Source organism: Pygocentrus nattereri, chromosome 14, assembly GCF_015220715.1.
Source record: "Pygocentrus nattereri isolate fPygNat1 chromosome 14, fPygNat1.pri, whole genome shotgun sequence".
Classification (NCBI taxonomy): domain Eukaryota; kingdom Metazoa; phylum Chordata; class Actinopteri; order Characiformes; family Serrasalmidae; genus Pygocentrus; species Pygocentrus nattereri.
The window spans coordinates 7,245,345-7,264,926 of NC_051224.1; the positions used below are offsets into that span (position 1 = coordinate 7,245,345).

General features: G+C 38.0%; 1 protein-coding gene across 5 annotated transcripts in view; it reads right to left on the reverse strand.

Moving 5' to 3' along the window:
- arhgap17b (Rho GTPase activating protein 17b) overlaps positions 1 to 19,582 on the reverse strand; it is a 43,009-nt gene that overhangs the window by 18,353 nt on the left and 5,074 nt on the right. For all 5 annotated transcript variants that reach the window (XR_001858211.2, XM_017705884.2, XM_017705887.2 and 2 more), the window contains exons 2-10: positions 15,671 to 15,710; positions 8,128 to 8,232; positions 7,787 to 7,863; positions 5,305 to 5,416; positions 5,002 to 5,078; positions 4,610 to 4,727; positions 3,816 to 3,884; positions 3,518 to 3,599; positions 1,649 to 1,776 (exon numbers count right to left, since the gene is read on the reverse strand). Coding sequence is in view for 4 of the 5 variants with exons in the window: in XM_017705884.2 (XP_017561373.1) it covers positions 1,649 to 1,776; positions 3,518 to 3,599; positions 3,816 to 3,884; positions 4,610 to 4,727; positions 5,002 to 5,078; positions 5,305 to 5,416; positions 7,787 to 7,863; positions 8,128 to 8,232; positions 15,671 to 15,710 (808 nt within the window). In the remaining variant the exon portion in view is untranslated. The remainder of the gene's footprint in view (positions 1 to 1,648; positions 1,777 to 3,517; positions 3,600 to 3,815; positions 3,885 to 4,609; positions 4,728 to 5,001; positions 5,079 to 5,304; positions 5,417 to 7,786; positions 7,864 to 8,127; positions 8,233 to 15,670; positions 15,711 to 19,582) is intronic.

Consider the following 19,582-nt stretch of genomic DNA (forward strand, 5'->3'; position numbering starts at 1 on the left):
CTTTTGTCACATTTGTGCTCAGTGTGTAAGGTAATGCTGCTACTGAAGCACTTAATGATGCATGCATCACGTTCAATCAATCATACCATGATAAAAATACAATTTATTCTGCAGTCCTACTAAACAATACTGGGAAACTATTCCCAAATATAGCTGATAAGTTTCTGAATGAAACAATGAAATAGAATTTTTAGAAGGAAGTTAAGACAGCAGCTGAATATAACACATTTCTGCATAATGCAAATGTGATATATTCTAACATATTTTAACACAATCCTTGATGCACTTGGTCTGTGTTATTGTGATCAAAATGATGTGCTAGTTGATGCCTTGATTTATCCAAAGATCATCTGAGATTAGTCAGGATGCTCACAGCACATAATAAAATGTTCAATGCTTGTTTAAGAGCTCATTTCCATACTGCAAACTTCTGTGATATCAGAATTGCACATATAGACAACGTGACAACAATTCAGGAACAAAACACCGTGCTTCCCTACACCCCTGCAGCTTTGTGTTTTTATTTTTCCCTGATCTAATGCACTTGATGTAATTTACCATCAGATTATTAAGACTTTATGACTTGAAAGAGATGTGCTGGAGCAGGAAAAAACACAGCTCATTGGATCTTCACTCAAAACAGACATCAGGTATGTAAAAGGGAAAAGGCATCTTGGTCTATTTCTGGAAAATGTTATCAGAACTGAGATGCTATAACAGTTAAATCTAGGCTAAAAATGTAAGATTTAATTGAGAGACAGCTCCATGAACTCTTAACTGTTCCTTGACTGCATTTTTTTTCAATTTTAATTAGATTTCTTATTATTGTATCTGAAATATTTATTAAAATTGCTAAAGGTTTAAAGGGTTTTGTTCCAGCAGTAATGATACTTTACTATACGTTCTATTTTTTTGTATACTACTTTTGTTTACTTAGTGTATAAAAGCTTTGTGATATTTTTATGTCAGAAAGCCACCACAGATGCAAAAGTGATGCAAAAGTTTGGGTGCCCAAATTTTTTTTTAGATTTTTTAAGTGAAAAGAGGTGAATCCATCATCTACAGAGAGCACACTTCTGCAGAATTTAATGCACAATTACTGTTTATTTGCTGCATTTAATATATTGGGAGAAAATGGCACATATGGCACATATGATACAATCACTAAACATATTTATTTCAATAAATTTTGCAATATGTATGTGTTCTCTGTAGAAGACGTTAATTTATTTTCACTTAGAAAATCAGCAAAACACAATTTCACCAGGGGTTTTCAACACAACTGCAAATTGGTGAATCTACAATCAGTTATAACAGGTGGAAGCATGGTTTCAATGTTAACTGTTCAGCAAATAAACTTTCACATTGGCAGAACTGCTTTGGGTACAGGACTCCTAACGTTACATTCACCTACTACTATGAATCACTCTATGCATTACAGTCACTGGATTTTATTTATGGTTTATGGTGTGAAGTTCTAATGAACAAAAAATAAAACTATGTATTGGCCCTAAAATAGCATTAAATGTCAATCATCATTAACAGTGCTGAAAATTACAAATCAGTGATCAGTGAATCCTTAATCTCAAGCCTTCATTTATGCCCTATAACATGTAATTTCATGTGTTTTAGATTCTCTGTTCAGTACCTCCTCTTTCATGCCAGTCTCCAACAGCATCATCACACATGCCTCTATAGGGAGAGCAATCTCTCTGCTACTGCGCTTCAAATGCTCCTCCAGTGCTGTGCCAAATGCTGGCTTCTCAGTCCACGTGTCTGTACAGCAGAAAGAGAGAGAGAGAGAGAACAGGCTTAGGCTATGTTTCATTGTCTGCCAGCACAGGTTGTATGATTTGAGTTATGACAAGAAGCAGTCAGAAATCATAACAGGCGAGTGTTTCCATTAGGATCCAGACAGCTTCACAGCATGAGCTGATTTACACTCAGTATTGGACATGGACACTATCTGAACAGAGTCTGATGGGCCAACTGTTTGCCAAGCTTTGAGTGATTGACTACGATGCCTAAACCTCATGGAACTATGACAGCATTCACCACTGTTTAACTCTCACTCATAGTAAGTCAAGCTGAAAAGAACTTTAGGAACAGATGGCGAGAAGTACTTCTGCATTACACTAGAGTGGAGCTGCCAAAATACCAACCGACTCCCTTTCTAAACCTGTTCATTTTCGTTTTAATCATTACTGTTAACAGAACTGATGCATGTTCTGTTTTCATCAAGGGAATGTAAGCTTTGGTGAAAGCTCCACATCTAGCAGACCACTAGCAGGAGGATAAAGCAATGATTCCAAGGACTGAAACAGGGCTGTCACAAATACTGAGTTCTGTTTTTATGACATACATTTCTATGACAAAAAATCATTTATAACATTTTAAAATGTTATATTTTTAAATTGTATCACAATAATGCATATTCTACATTATTCCACATGCGCTTCTTACAAAACACAGAGCCTGACAGACTCATGTATATGCACTGTATATGCCCATATTCCACATTTTTATATGTATATCGCAGGTCACTGGCACACTCTCAGAAACATTATTTTCTAATGAACTTACTGCACTTCACGTTTATCAGAAAAGAATGATCCACACAGATCACCAAATTACTGTAGAATAAGAGTTCATTTCACACAAATGCATATCCACTTGACTTTTAGTTAACATGAAATCTTTAGAGGAACGAATTACATTAGACTACATTGTCGATCAAAGTTGTATGTAGCTAACTTAATTAGAAGTTATTTATAATCACTGTGCATGCTGACTTCTTTTCCATTACAGGTTTAATACTTTGTGAAAACAAGACATCCTGTTCAATACACAGATTACAGAAAAACAAAAGAAGCAGAACACAAAGTTCCTGTTAGTGCGCCGACACTCCATTTACAGTCAAAAGTTTTTGAAAGTATGAAAAAATTCACAAACAACCGTGCCAAAGTGCAACCATTCTTGAGAACATTCGATTTTGTGATGGATGTTGTAATAATTTTAGTAAGTTGATTTTAGTTATTTATCATTATTAATTTATTTATCATCAAATTTTTCAGTTTGTGTTTTATCAGTGTTTTTTGGCTTCTGTTTCTGGCCCAGTATGTCCTGCATTTTGGTTTCAGCTTATTGGTTTAATTTAGATAGCACCATTCATACACTAAAAATGTAGCTTGAAGTGTTTTATATGGCAGTGTTAAAAAACATAAAACAGGGAAAAAATAAAAAGATGTACAAAAGACAAATAAAAGCAATGTCAAAACTTTTTTTGTGCAATTTATTGTTTTACTCATACTCACATGCATATGTATGGTGCCTATATCATGTGGCTAGTGCAAAACCTATGACACCTATTATATGTTTTTGGGTTATTTTGAGCAAATAAGTAGAAATAAAGTACAATTTACATAAAGCCACATTTAAGTGTCTTCTCTGTAGAGGATGTGTTAACTTATTTTCACTTAGGAAATCCACAAAACATGAGAAAAGATGCACTTTATACCTTGCTGTGATCTGATGGTGGGCAGAAGGCTTTCAATGGAGACCAGAGATCTTCTGTGGTAGTCAGCCTGGGCCTCTAACAACTGACAAACAAAACGTCATAACCCATAACAATCACAAAAAGAAAATTCAAAGTCCTGCAATAACATTTGATTAAAGCCAACTCTGACAATTAATTCCAGAAATTCTGCTGCCTTTGAAGCAGTAACTCCGCTCTTAAATGGGAAACACTAGAAAAATGCTTGTGCTCAAGCTCCAGTAGGCTTGTGGATCTTTAGACAGCAAAGGAAGAAACTCACCATGACATAATAACGAGCATATTCTCCCTCCTTGGAGGAGAAACTGTACATGTCAGCAGCCAGCTGATCCTAAAGAGAACAGATGGGTTAACACTTAATCAGCAAGAAAAGAATTCTGCAACGTGAGACAGTTCATGTTTAACAAACACAATCTTAACAAAAACATATCTGGCTGCTCAAGCTATGTAAGATCACAGCAGAATTAGTCATCCACTGAACTAAAGCCATTTCACTCATACAAGCAGGTGGGCAATATGGTGATGTTATCATTTCTGTAATAAATCACATTATAATACACTACATCATAAAGAGACCAATTTAGATCACTTAAAGGGAGCCTGTAAATAGTAAACAGTAACAACCTGTGTAATTTAACTGCATAAACTGTATATTAACTGTGAGCTGATTGGATGCCAGTCCCATCCAGGACAATCCATGATTTTCCTCTTGTTCTTTCTTAAATAATTTATATTGCTAGTTTAGTTTATGTTGAATAAAAAAACCATTTCACTCATACATGCCTGAATAACTCTTCAACCAGCTTCAAATTAAACAACATAACAATCTTGTATAAATCTGCACTGCCTGTGAAAGGTTGTCTTTCTACAGCCAACCTACTATAAGCACTTTGTACATTCCAGTCATAATCTACCATGATTATTGCGGCACTGGAAGAATGTGCTGGTGTAAATGCTCCTCAAGCTCCCGCCTTTCACACATCGTACCTCAAGGTCATGAGGAGATACTGAGACCCTCCCTCAAAAGCGAGATAAAGTGAAACCCCTCTGCCATACCTTACATATCTCTACTTTGTTATGGGCTTCATCCATCTCCTCCTTGAGCGAGTCAGCTTTGGCAGCCATCGCCTGATTGTTTGTGGCTGTGAGAATCGCCTTGGTGGCCTGAAGATACCTGGATTACGCAATGCCAAATGTGAAATGTGCACCATCAGAACCTAATATACTGTAATCAATGTAATACATATAGACACATTCTATGCTGCATCCATGGTGTAATGAAATTTGTAATGTTTGTGTATAATTGACATCACATTTGTCTCACAACCTTTTATAGTCTCACAACCTCTGTTTCTCAAAAAAGAATATTAAAATGCAAATTGTAACACCATAGTTGTGTCAGATGTTCACATCTCATTATGGAATGAAAGGACTATCCTTGTCCTCACCTTGCTCTTGCAGAATCATAATCCAGTACAAGCTTAGCTAGCTGCTTTCTCTGCTTCAAGATATTAGGAATGTCAACCTGTTGGCAGAAAAGGGTGGTAGAAAAGGGATGTAGAAATGTGGACTTAATATAAGGCTCTATGCCAGGGGAGTAATTCATAAAGCAGGATTTTTCTGATCAATACGAGGACTGTCCAATAGAGATTGTCCATTGTGTCTTCTGTTGGACAGTCTTGACCTTTGACTTTTATTATTTGTCTAACTTCATATATTGGGGGCAGTTTGAAGTTGGTAGTTATGGTCACCTCTGCTAGCTGATTGAGTGGGTCCAGAATGTCTCTCTCAAGCTGGACCTCGTGTTGGCTCTGCTCATAGGCAAGCTTATTTTCAGCTTCCCCACACACCTCCATCATCTTCCTGTATGGGAAAACAGATACACAAACACTGCTAATAAAATGGTAGATAAAGTACTTGTGGAATGTGGAATGATCTTTTTTTTCCACTCTCAATACAATGAAAAACCCACTGAGCTCAAGAATTTCCACCCCTGGTCATCTGGCACTGTCATTCTTGAAAAAGGCAATAAAAAACTAATATAAGAAAAATTAGAGCCTGACCACTATGAATATTTTGTAACCCTTTTTGGGAGCTAAACAGTCTTATAACTGATAACAGATGCAACTGTCTTAAGCATTGGCCCTATTATCAGCACAATATTTATAATTATAATTATAACACAACAGAACTGGCATTTGGTGCGTTCCTCCAAACGCATTCTGCTGTCCAATGACGCTGCATTAGCAGCAGCTCGCAAAAATACAGTGGCTCGTTTCACAGGTCTTGGAGGAAGCCTGTGCCAGCTTTTGCCCCCCAGAACTGGTAGTATTGTGTGACTGGGGCAGTCCTAACTAGAATCAAATATCCAAACATCAGTGCGTCATTTAAATGTGGCAATGCCACACCAACCAATCATCACGCCTTACTAAAACTCATAAATTCTTTCCCCATACTTCTATAGCAGAAGGCAAAAAGTTTGCAAGCAACGCTTGCATGTGCTGACATGACTGACTACACCAATTTACACAGGAAGATTTCCATGCATCTGTGTCATGTATCTTCATACTGGCTGTATTATGTTCTGGCTGGCTTAAAGCTGTATGTGGCCATGATATGTCATTCACAAGAGAGCCATCTCTTTTACTTGAATGCTGTGTACCAACACACACTGAGAGCAAATGAGCTGTTTTTTTGTAAATGAAGATAAAAATTAGGCGGTTCTTGACAATGTAGATGAAAATCACCACAGGACCTTCCCTCCTAGATCCCCTTGGAACATGTCCCTCATGTCCTCCTTGGCTCTGCCCCCTCATTATCTCCAAAAACCTACTTGTGCTAGTCTGTCTTTGGTTTTGTTCTGGGAGGTTTTCGTGTAATTCTTAGCCATGTTTCCAAGGGTGCCTCTGATTTTTTTTACTTTTATCTGTGTGTTTACTGATGACTGGCTGATGGATTTGCGTAGACACTGTCCATTCTACCTTGTATCTTGTGATCCCTGCCTCTCGAAATTTGTCAAACATCAACATCTGACTTATTCCACTTTTTAATTGATCGATAATATTGCTAACGTGGCTCATTTTGGTAAAAAATAAATAAATAACAATGTTACTTAATAATGAACCGTTTGGTACCGTTTGGTGAAGCAGTGCTTATTTGTGAGCTAAGCGTGCTTGTTGGTTTTAACCAGTGACAGAACTTTCAGTAGTAATCTGTGGTAGCAAACAATATGGGTTCTCCATATTGCAGTAACTATTTCAGAAACAATATATAAATACTGTAGTACAGGTAGAGAGTCTCCCTCAATTCCTAGCAGCTTTACTAGGTCATTTTGATCATTTTGGTTATTCTTATTTCTCCGAAGATTTACTTTCTTTTATCTCATAAACACAAAATATATATAAGGGTGTTCAAATCTACCAGAGCAGCAGGTGTTGCTGTGTGCAAGTGGTAACTTAAGCTTAGAATGCTCACAAATGCCTCACCTTGAGGTATCTGTTAATATTTATCCATCTCATTTCCATCTGTTGAAATTTCACAGACAAATTTACAGGACACGAATATCAGCCAGACTATATATCAGTTCAGTTATACAGAATGAAGTGATGTACTGCTCTTCTGCTTCTGTATATATTTGTGCATGTGCAGAAACGTAATCAGCCTGCTTTCTATTTTGACAGCTTCTGGTCCTTCTGTATTTTCTGGATGTTGCCACACTGTACAGCAAACACACTGTCTGCCTACAATAATACATGACCTCACAGCTGTCATGCTGATTGTGTGGGTATGTGATCATCATGGGAGTAAGAAATCAAAGCAAAAGAGTGCACAGATTCTGTTGCCATAGCTGTGGCTCATTCAGATTACTGACCAGCTACACACAGTCGTTATGGTAATAAAGCACTGTTCTAATCAGGTCTAGTGATTAAAACTACGTTGCTCTTGAGAACTTTGTGCTTGCAGAATTAGCTTATCTTCCGTTTTTTTAGAGGGAACTACAAATAGATGGACACTTCAGTTTCTCGCTTTCCTGCAGGCCTAGGAACACTCTAAAAGTGCTACCCAGCAGTTCCTAAAACTCATATGCAAAAATGGCCTTCGTCTGGACTGTCTGTCTGCACTGTCAAAAAAAGTAAGGTAGTTCCTTTAAAATACACTAAAAAATTACAAATGCTGCCTAGTATTAATCTGCACACTTGGAGCTATTTCCTCTAGGGCCACAGACGAACTCACGCAATCATAGACTCGTCTCCTAACTGGCTCCCTCCATCCAGCATAGCCTGAGAAAGCCCTGTCAGAGGCAGCTTTTTCTGAAAAGAAATAGACATAAACATGAACCACATCGCATCATGAGCAAAGGAATTCTACTGAACCCTAAATTTATCATTTAGTTATTAATCTTTATTCATTTAATATTCTATTGAGTAACTACTACGAATTACTTGATAACTACAATGCAACTAAGTGAGTGTTGTAGTCACAACACTGAGAAACTGGCCCACACAAGTACCCCTGGGGCTTAAGAGACTAAGACCCTAAACGACCTGGCAGTCATGTGACTGCTGTTTACTCACATGTCTCTTTTCCACATCTGTGCCCACGTGACCCTGCAGACAGGAGACCAGTTTCTTGTGTGCATTATGTGAGACCATCCGCACCGTCTCCATGCGGCGCTCAATCTGTAAATAACATGTACAGTTTGCTGAACAAAAATCAGAGACCCTTCACTTATTTAATGTCTAGTTAAAACATTCATTAAGCACAAACTATTCCTTTCTCAGGAGAAATTACTGAGAAGATTATATATGAAATAGTCCACTTGTATAGAAAGGAGAAAGTAGATAAAAAAGTTCCATAAGTCTGAAAATGGGACCCCTAACAACGGTGTCTCCATCAGACAAATGGCACTTAAAGCTTTCATCTTTGAGAAATAGAACAAAATCCTGTCCTTCCTTCCACTGTGATAAGACAACTCAATATTATGGTTCTAAAAGGCTGTGTGGCTGTTAAGAAACTTATGAAGAGAAGGAAACCCTAGAGTCCAGACCTCAACATCACTGAATGTGTTTGAGATCACTTAGATCATGCAAAGCAGAAAACGTGTGGAAAAAACATTCCTGCAAATTTCTTTGAAAAATTAAAAGCAGGTTTCCTAAAAAGGAATGTAAACTGTATTAAATGCAAAGGACGGGCACATTAAATACTGAAAAGTTAGTAATAAATGTGCTATTAGTTACATAATTATGCCTACAATTAAACAGTATAGCAATGGCAAATGACAATAATAACTCTGCACTTCAAACGGTTAAAGATATAATGTGTTGTACACGCAATACAAGTAATATATATTCAGTCCAGCTTGCATGGTACGCTAACATGTAAAGTCATTTTAGTGGTCATTGCGTTGGGTCTGGACAAAGATATACCCTGTATTTGTTTAAGAAATGTTTTAGGAAAATGACTATTCTATCATGAATGTCTAGTCATATATACAGGGCTGTAGCAATGCAAACATGCTAATGAACATTGACCAAAAAGGAAAGGCCCACAATATGTGTGCGTGTGTGACAGGGTTTCAGTATGACTGGTACTTTGTGGCGCATTTTCTGGTCACTTCTCTACCACTTTGTTTTACCACTGCACACTTTACAGTAGTCAGCCTCTTCCTACTATTTGTTTGAACAATAGTCCAGTGTCTGTTCCTCAAAATCTGCACCCTACAGCTGTTCCTCTCTGGCTAGCTTCTACCACACAGGAACCATGAAGCAGTTCATCTTTCACCCACTGATCAGCATGTCATAGGGTGTTTTCAGACTTGGACCATTTCAGCATCTCAAGTGGACACAGACAGCTGAGTCACTGTTTTCTTTGCATATATGAACATGCCATATTAACTCAGAACGCTCTAAACAGTCCCAAAAACTAAACTAAGGCCACCTCTCGTTTTGTGGTCCGACTGATTCCTGCACAATGCAAAAACGGCTGCTTTGTGTTTTGCTTTCTGGTTAAAAGACCTCAAGGCTTATAGTAGATAAATAGTCAAAATTCTTCCACCACTTTAACAGAAAACCAAATATTACATATAAGACACTAATACTAAAGCCTGCCCTTGATCCTGTGACAAGATAGCAGCATTGACTTACAACTGTTAGAAACCACATAAGTGAGTCTATCTGAGACGTGGTTTGTGGAAAGTGTGTGATGATTTAGGCAGTTTGCAAGACACTTATTAGTCAGGTATACGGTCTTTTATGAATATATAAGTTAACATTCACGACAGAGAACAAACTTAATTCTACTATTTCTCTGCACAGTTTAACATACTAGGAAAATTAAAACATGAAATAGAAAATGTGCCATAACCTTTGTACTTGTGGCCTTTTTTTTTTTTTTTTTTTTTAGATACAATATTTATTTTCAATATGTTCCACAAATTTCACAGCAGTTGTGAATTAAAATATTCAAGAGTGTGTTCTCTCTAGAGAATGTGTCAACGTTTTTCCACTTAGAAAACATGTGATTTGACCAGGAGCAAGCAAGCTTTTGCATACGCTTCTGAGCAAAACTAAAGAAAAATAAAAAAATGATAGAAGCAAACTTCAGGCACTAAAAATATATTAGTGGAAATAGGCATCAAGTTGGTAATATATTTCCATTACTGCCAGATGTACATCAAATACTATGACTATCCACAAATGAAGTGGACAATGTTAACTCATATCAACAGCACAAATCAAGGTTTGGGATATATTAGATGGTAAACTCGTAGTAGAGTTTGTGTCTAGTAGTCGATGCTTGGCACTTAAAGCTCATTGATAAGCGAGGGTAATAAAGGCTATGCCGTCTGATCCAAAACAAAAGAACAGCTACTGTAGTACAAGTCACAGAAATTTTTAATGTTTACAGAAGGAATGTATCACAGCACACAGTGCATCACACCCTGCTGCATTATAGAGCTTCGTAGCTGCAGACTAGTCAGACTGTCCATGCTAACCCCTGTCCACTGTTGAAAGCACCTATTATGGGCACCCTTGGAGCAATGGAAGAAGGCTGCCTATTCCGATGAGCTCTGTTTTCTTTTACATCATGCAGATGGCCAGTTATGTCGCTGTTGTTGGAACAAAACCTTGTATCTCCAAAATGGTAACTTTACAGGACAAGATGAGGACAATAGAGGACTTGTGGGGTGTGCTGCAACGATGGCCTCTTTTCCACTGCCAAATTCTCAGAGCTGTACTGTGCCAGTCTCATGAGACCGGTTACAGTTTCTTTTTCCATCTGTTGTGCCGATAAATCAGAACCAGGAAATACTGAAGGAAAAAAAAACTACAGAAACGAGTGGATAACTACTACCAGTCTAGCTAAATAGGCAGAACTCACTACAAAACGTTTGATTCCATCAGTCTTTCAGTGCAGACACAGATTATTTGTCCTCAAAACAGGTGGGACTTGAGCATCGGTTACCGAAACAGTCCAAACTGCTAAGAATTGAACCTGTAGCCAGCTAACTTCACTAGCATTAGCATCTCCTCAACTTAAAACACCACAGAACAATTACATTTTGTATACTTCTCTGACTTCCACTGCAGTGGGAAGCATCACACACTACTAACTTAGCCTAGCAGTCTACGGCTTAACACATTACTGAACAGGTTTCATTTCTGTTGTATGTCATTACAGCATCAATCGGTTAGCCACATCATTATATCATCCCACAGAACAGTTCTATGGCCTGCGTATGGTTACCTAACCTCGCCGAAAAAAAACGTGCTGAGCCCGGCTTTTAAGAGCTCTGTGTCGAGTTGCGTCTGCGTGGAAAAGCCAATAGAAACTTCTTTCTTGGTGCTCAGAACCTCAGGCCTGCAGCAGAAAAGAGGCCAATAAGTACAATCTGCAACAACTCAAGGATTTGCTACTAAGGCCTTGGTGTCAGACACCATTTGGCACCTTCAGAAGTCTTGTAGAGTCCATGCCTCAATGGGTCAGAGCTGTTTGGGAGGACCAACACCACTTAAGAAAGATGGTCATAATGTATTTCACCTACATATGTTCATATATTTCAACATATTGGCATATACATATGCATATACTGGCATATATCTAGCACATACGTTTTAAAAACATCAGATATACTGCACACACATTTTTAAAATGAGCAAATATATGCATGAAGGGATAAGAAGACTTTACGTCTTACTTTTTCTCTATATTAATAGCAGATGCAGCCTGTCAATAGGACTGGGCTGTTGAAGTGGACCTCTACAGCGCTCAGCTGCCAGGAGGCTTCAGTCATGGTCATGGTCTACTGTATGCACCTGAACCTACTTTGGCAGCAAGGGGCCACAGAAAAACTAGTTTTCTCATGCACATAGTTGGCCCAGGAACCAGGAAGTGTTTGCCAAGATTTTGAATGCACATACAAGAAAATCCCATACAGTGCCTGGTAATCCTATAGTTTCAGTCAATCAACAGTGGAACTGAAACTGAAGAAGTCAGGGTTGTTTTTTTAAGGCTCCAAGTTCTGCTTTCAGCTAAAACTCATTGCCCTTTAGGGACAAAAATTTAAACAAAACTTTATGCAAGAAAGAGCAATCAGTTACTACACAAGATCCAGCTGTTGTGTGCATTCAGTGCATAGCCTATAAAAGAAGGAGTGAAACAGCTAAAGAAAAGAAAGAGCAAAAAAATAAGAGGAAAGAATAATGATCCAATGTAAGCCAGTATTTCCACAAAGAGAGGAAATGATGATGAGCCTTAAGCTGCCTGAGGCAGCACTGTCCATGCAGGGGTCAAACACACAACATCCATCACAGAGGCACGGCCCATTACTGAACACACCTAGAAACAAGATGATCCAGGGTCAGTCTCCAAACCTTAAATCCTCCACAAGGCCGACATATCATTTGGATAAAATCACCTGTTAATAAGGTTGCATGGATTTATAGACATGGGAAGAAACTCAGCAGATAAAGCACAAAACATGTCTAAATTTTACAGAAGAAAAGCATATTCAGGAAAGTGATGCTCTTTTGAGCAGCAACCAAACAGTGTTGAGCATAGTGTTGAGGTATGTTTGTTCTAGTGTAAGTACACTGGTTGCTACTTTACATCAGTATCATGTTTTGGTTGTGCACTGATTTGTACTGTTTTTGTGTATGTTTCAATGTTACCACGCTGGCTGAGCAGTTTGTATCGGCTAAAACAACAGTTAGAGAGTTACTTCACCCCGTGGCTCAGACCAGCCCCTTAAGAAACTACATACTGCACCTTATGTTAGGTAAGACTTAGAACTGAAATAAATGCAGATTAAAACAACCATGCTAAAATGACTGGATATTACCATAGGGCAGCTAGCTCCAGCCCTGAATACTTCAGAAGGAGAGAAAGTTCCCCTGATGAAATTGTAATAGTATAGGATTTCCCAAAAGCACCTATACCTGAACTTTAGGTGGGGCTATGTAATCAATAATTGTGATATGTCAAGCTAACTATTTTAAATATAGGCCCTACCTACTCTACACCGTGCCTACAAGGCTTCCCAAGAAGTGAGGAAATGTGTGTCTCTTTGCGTGTTGTGGATTGCTTTGCGTATTGTTAATTGTGCATTTTATTAGTATTCCAACGTGTCCTTGGGTTCAAGAAAAGAATCATACAGGACAAATAATAATAATAATAATAATAATAATAATAATAATAATAATAATAATAAGAAGAAGAAGAAGAAGAAGAAGAAGAATAACATTATTATTATTATTATTATTATTATTATTATTATTATTAAGGAACCTCTTATTTGAAAATGATTCGGTTGTTTTCAGGTTTAGTTTAGGGTTAAGCTATAAGGTTACTTATACACAACATGTTTTGAATTTATACCACTTAATTCTATGTGAATTTTTTCAGTTTATTTGAGTTTTAAAAATTTCATAACAGAAAACTGATGTTTGACAATTCAAAATTGACAACTATCAATCATATCAATAAAGCATCATTTAACTAAAACTACTGGAGTTTTTATTTTATTTTTAATTACTGGATAAATATTTTTGGCCATATTAAATGATACCAGCCAATATTTTTGGTTATTCACATTCTCGTTTCCTTAAAATCAGTATCAGTCAAGACCTAGTTGGAACAGAAAATGCCAACCCCTTTGATTACTCCATGCCTAGTCGTCCAGTATCAAGAGGACACACTACACCTCCTGCAGTTCTGTTTGACTTGTCTCGACAGCGTAAGTTTATGGAGCTGTTACTGGCCTGCCTTTCTACACTGGTGCACCAGAGGCGAGGCGAAATGGAGAGTGAGCAGGCAGTTAAACTTCGACCCTTGGACCTGAAACGCATGAGTGGAGCGCAGTGTATGAGGCTTGGCCGCGCTCTCAGGTCTGGCAGGAACTGTTACTTTCCCTTTTGTTAGGGGAAAAAAAACTGGCAAGGCCTTCTTCAGTTACCACAGCCAACATGTTTGAACCTGAGTGCCATTTAAAACCTGTTGGGTTTGGACAGATGGATCTGAATGCATGTTTCAGTGTCAGTCTTGCAGCCTGTGCAAATATGCTTGTGGATGACATCACTAAAGATGTACTGGTAGGAATAGCTTAACTGACGTTACTGATGTCAGTTGCAGTAATTTTTTAATGATCTCAATTATTTGTACTCCCCAGGTTTTAGATCATGAATTTTCCTTTTTCGTCATGATATATGTTGTTGGTGGTGGGCTTTACACACACTACAAATCAGTGGTATGAGTAATACCACCTTTTATTAGAGAAATAAAAACAGATTTTATGATAAAGTGTATTATGTATCAGCTGTTATTTTTCCTTATTCAAACCACTCCTTGTTACAAACGCATATATAACAAACTGGAATGAAAATCCTCAAATGTTCTTCATATAGGAAGGAAGCTACTACAGTTTCTAGATAACAGTTTTGGCTAGCTGCCCCAACTTAGCCATTTGATTTTGGGACACAGGCAGTGTGTTTCTAATTTAGTCATTTTCACTTAAAACACACAGTCACAGAGAAATGTCCAGGCTAACTGCTGCTAAAAGTCAAGTCTGCTTTCTTATACATGATGGGCATAACCAATTGGACTCCTTCACTCAATTACACAGTGACATCATGGCTAGAATCAGATAACCAATGACAGCCTAGACTGCAAACGTAACCCTAATGTGTAGATTATTTCAACATTTACATTTTAATTGGCTTAAATCAATAACTAGCATGCATGCCAAGAGGTGTGTTGAAGAATTTTCAGGCCTCCAGGCCTTCCAGCCATTCTAGGTTCTGAAAGGGCTGTGAGCACTTACGTCAGTATGGCCTTAGTGGAAAAGGCTAGAATAAAATCAACCAGCCATGCAGAGTAAATGTGTTAAGTGCTGGATGATGGTGGCCTTGTGAACAGATCCACATTGGAGATTTTATACTTCTCTCTGTGAGGTATGCAATGAAGTCATGCAGAACTATGCAGAAGAAAGAAGAGGTGAAAAAACAGAAAAGCCATGAGGAGAGACTGATGGACAAAGGTCAGCTGCAATAGGAACGAGGGATGATTGCACTGAGACGGAGAGGGGTGTGGAGATCGGGCAGATAAAGGTCTGGACTATTTCTTGGCAGCAGTGAGGAAAGCACCTCAGAGAGTGATACGATTTGTAACTCAACATTTGTGATCTACATTTTTCTTGTATTTAATTCTTTCCCCTTTTGCTACACCTTTAAAACTGATGCATGTATAAGAGCTCTGTTCTGACTGACTGTCCTAAACTGTGCCTCATTCTGGACTGAAACACTCCTTGTAACATCATACTGAATGGGCAGAACTAAACTGCATGAACAGGATGATGTATGTAAATGTGTTGGTTTTTGTGACATCACAAAAATGAAGAACTTGAAATGGTCCGATTTTGCAGTTTGTGTTATATATGGATCATAAATAGTGGTGAGTGAATGGTAAATTTTGAAACAACGCTCACATACATCATCTAATATGTTTTGGCCAAAAACTTGGAAATATTCCAGGATATAGGGGTCGAGCTGAAGTAGATAGTGACTAAGAGTGACAGGTTGACATACTAACTAAGTAATAAACATAAAGAGAGAGAATATTTACCTGTAGAAGGTCATCGCTGAGAACTTCTGTTTTCTCCGCTCTGAGAAAAAAAGAAGAGCATAAGCAGTTAAATGGAAGTGAAATTATAATACAGACACAAGAGTCTGAAGGGTCACTTCTGGAAAAAAAAAATCTGACTGAGCTGGTATGTGTCTGCATTACAGTGTGTGAATAATGTTCCAAAACAGCTCTAACTATAACTCATACCACTGTATTTGAAGGTCTCAGTGCAACATAATAAGTAACTTCAGTCACCAATAAACCATAAGAATGCGAAAATCGCAGAGGCACAAATTAATCCATGGCAGACCCTGTCGGAAAATCTCAGACGATGAGAAACGAACACAGTAAAGATGGTCAGTTTTATTAGCATCGGTTTTCTTTTTGCCTTTCTATCTTTTATGTCATAACAGAGGTGGGAGAGCTGGCAAACTGACAAACGTTTTGACTTCTGATAAGCTGGAAAAGACATTTAAGACATTTATACTATCAAAAACTATAAATACAATAATGTGCAATAAACATTTCACACACTGAGCTACACTAGCTCCAACTGAACAGGGCTCATTATGCTCTCTTTGTAATCAAATACACAGTTGGGGAGTGTTTAAGTACTGACAATGCCCACAATATGCTCACAAACGCATGCTGTGATATAGTGTGACATAAGTTATTATAATAACAATAAATATTGTAATCAGCCGAGCCCTAATTTAGAATGAAAAACTGTCAACCGTCCTCTCTCATTATTTAAATACAACTTTCAGCCTCTCTGCTCAGAACTTTATGGGAATTTGCCTATAACATTTTGCTGCCATTATGCAAAGCATCTGTTAAAGGCCTTGCAGACCACATCATTTTCAACTACAGCTCACAGATCCGCTTAAGACACTCTCCTGTCAGAAAAAAAATCACTTCCTGCTTTCGGCATTCCACACTGTTTGTTATGGCAACAGGGAGAAAAGGGGTGGACACACTTTTCTCATCAGAGAAAGTAGATCTTATAGAGGATGGGATGGTATAAAGACTAGCACCATGCAAAGAGGAATGTCCTTGGGGTGGGTGATATGGCAACTAGACAAATTATGCTCTATTTGTAATAAAAACAAGCTCAGTGTTGTTTAAGTACTGATGACAGCCATGATATGCTTAAAAAAGCAAATTGTTACATAATTTATAACAATAACAACAAATATTATAATGTTGCCCTGTTTTAGAATGCACAATATCAGATTAGAAACAGGAAGCACAAAAGCACATTCTTCTTGTATGTATTTTCCCCGAGGTTTATTTCTTTATTCATTAGAAAATATTTTATATATATTACATTATACACACACACACACACACACACACACACACACACACACACACACACACACACACACACACACTTTCATTGATGCACAGAAAAATCATTTTGGGTTCCCTAACGAATGTTTCAGTGGACAGTTCTTTAAAGAATCGTTTTGTAAATGAGACGTGTGACTGAAGAAAACATTTCCACATAATGTGGTCTAGGAAAAAATGAATTGGTGTGTTGATCGAAAAATATTAATAAAGTGAAGAAATCAAGACTCGATCCACAGTAACCCAGCACACTGAAGTTCAACTTGAAGTACTGTTCCACAGCGCACTAAAAAGGCCAACAAACACTTTTCTTGAAATATGGGTCAAATCTAAACATCTGCCCAATGCTGATATAATTTTAAGCAAATATCTGCCAGTACCAATATGATTCTGATAATACTGCGCATCCCCAATACAGTGCTGTTACATTTACATTTAAAAAGATTTTTTCACTTAGGCACCTTTATTTTTAAGAATGTAGTTGCGCTAATGTGACGACAACAAACTTACCACATCCAACAACTAGCCCACAGCAGCAAGACCCCATGCCATTTATATCTGATATCAGCATGAGAAGCACACAGGGCACTGCAGATCGTTATTCTGGGCGCCAGAGTGTGAGAAACTGTTCTTGTGCTTAAAGCCAGCTCCATTTTACATCTCCCATATTACCAATCATTTTCCTCAAGCACTAAAAGAACAGCAGAGGTCTGGCCAACACACAGGCACACTTACACCAAATTCTGCTCTGCTCTTTTAATGGGGCGGTCAATAGGCTCCAGCTGCAGGTAAGAGATCATGTGGTTTTTTTTTCATTATAGCAGGCTGGGTGATGCAACAGTGCTGGAGCAGAAGTATATATGATGCTGTAGTTATGAGCCAGCATGCTAGTCAGCTTCTCCTTTAGGCTTCTACCTTTGCACAAGATCCTCTGCTGTCTAGATCAATGAATTTAAAGTCATTGCCTAATATTCACCTAACAGAAATAAGTAATGCACTTTGAGCAGCCCTGCTTTAGACCATTTGGCCCACAAGAAATTTTTAAATAAATATTATATATTTTTTGTTTTTTTTTTAACTCATTCTGAAGCCCTTTGGCCCTTTTCCCATTACAAACACTGTACACCCCATCCCAAGACAAAGTTTGGGCAGCCCTGGACCAGAGTGTATGGGTGTCTAATACAGCCCACATTACTATACACAATAAAAAATATGGCAGTTTAAATTTACATTATTAAAATGCGGCAAGTAGTTGGATACAAATAAAATGTGTTGATGTAATACATTTGTGTGCAACCACATCCCAGATTTTAATCATGTAAATTCAGCATGCCATTTTTTTCAGTGCACTTGAGACAAGGATATTGATACACATTGTACATTATTGCTTTATTATATATTATTGTTACTCTGACCTAGCAACTTTGTGGGATTACTAGAACAGCTTGATTAATGAAAAAACAATCACAGATCCCCACCTTTAACTGCGAGTGCTCAAGCACATAGTAAAAACGCAGTGATAGATCACAGTCCTCTGTAGCCTCATTTGCACTGCAGAGCTGAATGGTTCCCACCAGGGCAGCGCGATAAATCATATTTTTATCGCTATCATGATGAGTTTCTGTGATAAACATCGTTGAGAGCTGCGATGACAGAACTGATTAAATTACTTCACACACGCAGTACCAGAGTAATAACCATCAGATAAGGCTAACAAGCGCTTCTCTGTGCTAAGCTTGAACCTTGCTCTCCCACAGGGAGGATGAGTGACTTAACTATTCAGCTATATAGCCAATCACAAAACACACAGGTGTACAGCTCAAAAAATGACTCGATTCTGAACTACAAGCTGGTAAAAATGCATCAAACATTAGGATTGTTCTTTTTAATCAATGGTGCTTTTGTAAATTTATATGTTGCTCTTTGTTTAAAGAGGAGGCATCTCAAATTTCCATTTACACATCCAGAAAAGGTGTCTGTACTTCACATCCAGTCAGAGACAGACTATTTTAATGATCATTTATCGATAAATGATATCGATATAACATTTATATTGCCCACATCTACATACATCTTTCATTATTCTGGCTGAATTCACCGCTACCCTGACCCTGAAATGAGCTCTGCAATCAAAGCGATTGCTCAAATGACTCTGAATGTGAACAAAAGGCGAGAGCTATCAGAAGACGATCCATGTACAGACATGAAGGCAAAAAGCCGCAAAAGCTGAACTGATAGCCATGGACAGAGCAACATGAAAATATACCCACAAGATCCTGTTACACAGGCAGAGAGCAGCATCGCTTCAGGAGAGAGAGAATTTTTAGATTCCCATCAATATTAAATTAGCATTGATTTGGTGTGCAGCAAATGGATGTCAGGCTTTGCGTAGGCCTTCGGAAAAATCCCAAAGCCAAGGCTCCATATGCCACTGTCAGAGAGTGCTGCTTACATAGGCATACTCCACATGAGTATGATTAAATCAAATCAGTACAATCACATATATCTAGCCTGAAATGCTTCTTGGAACACTTTCCCATGGTAACATTAGAGTTTAGCCAG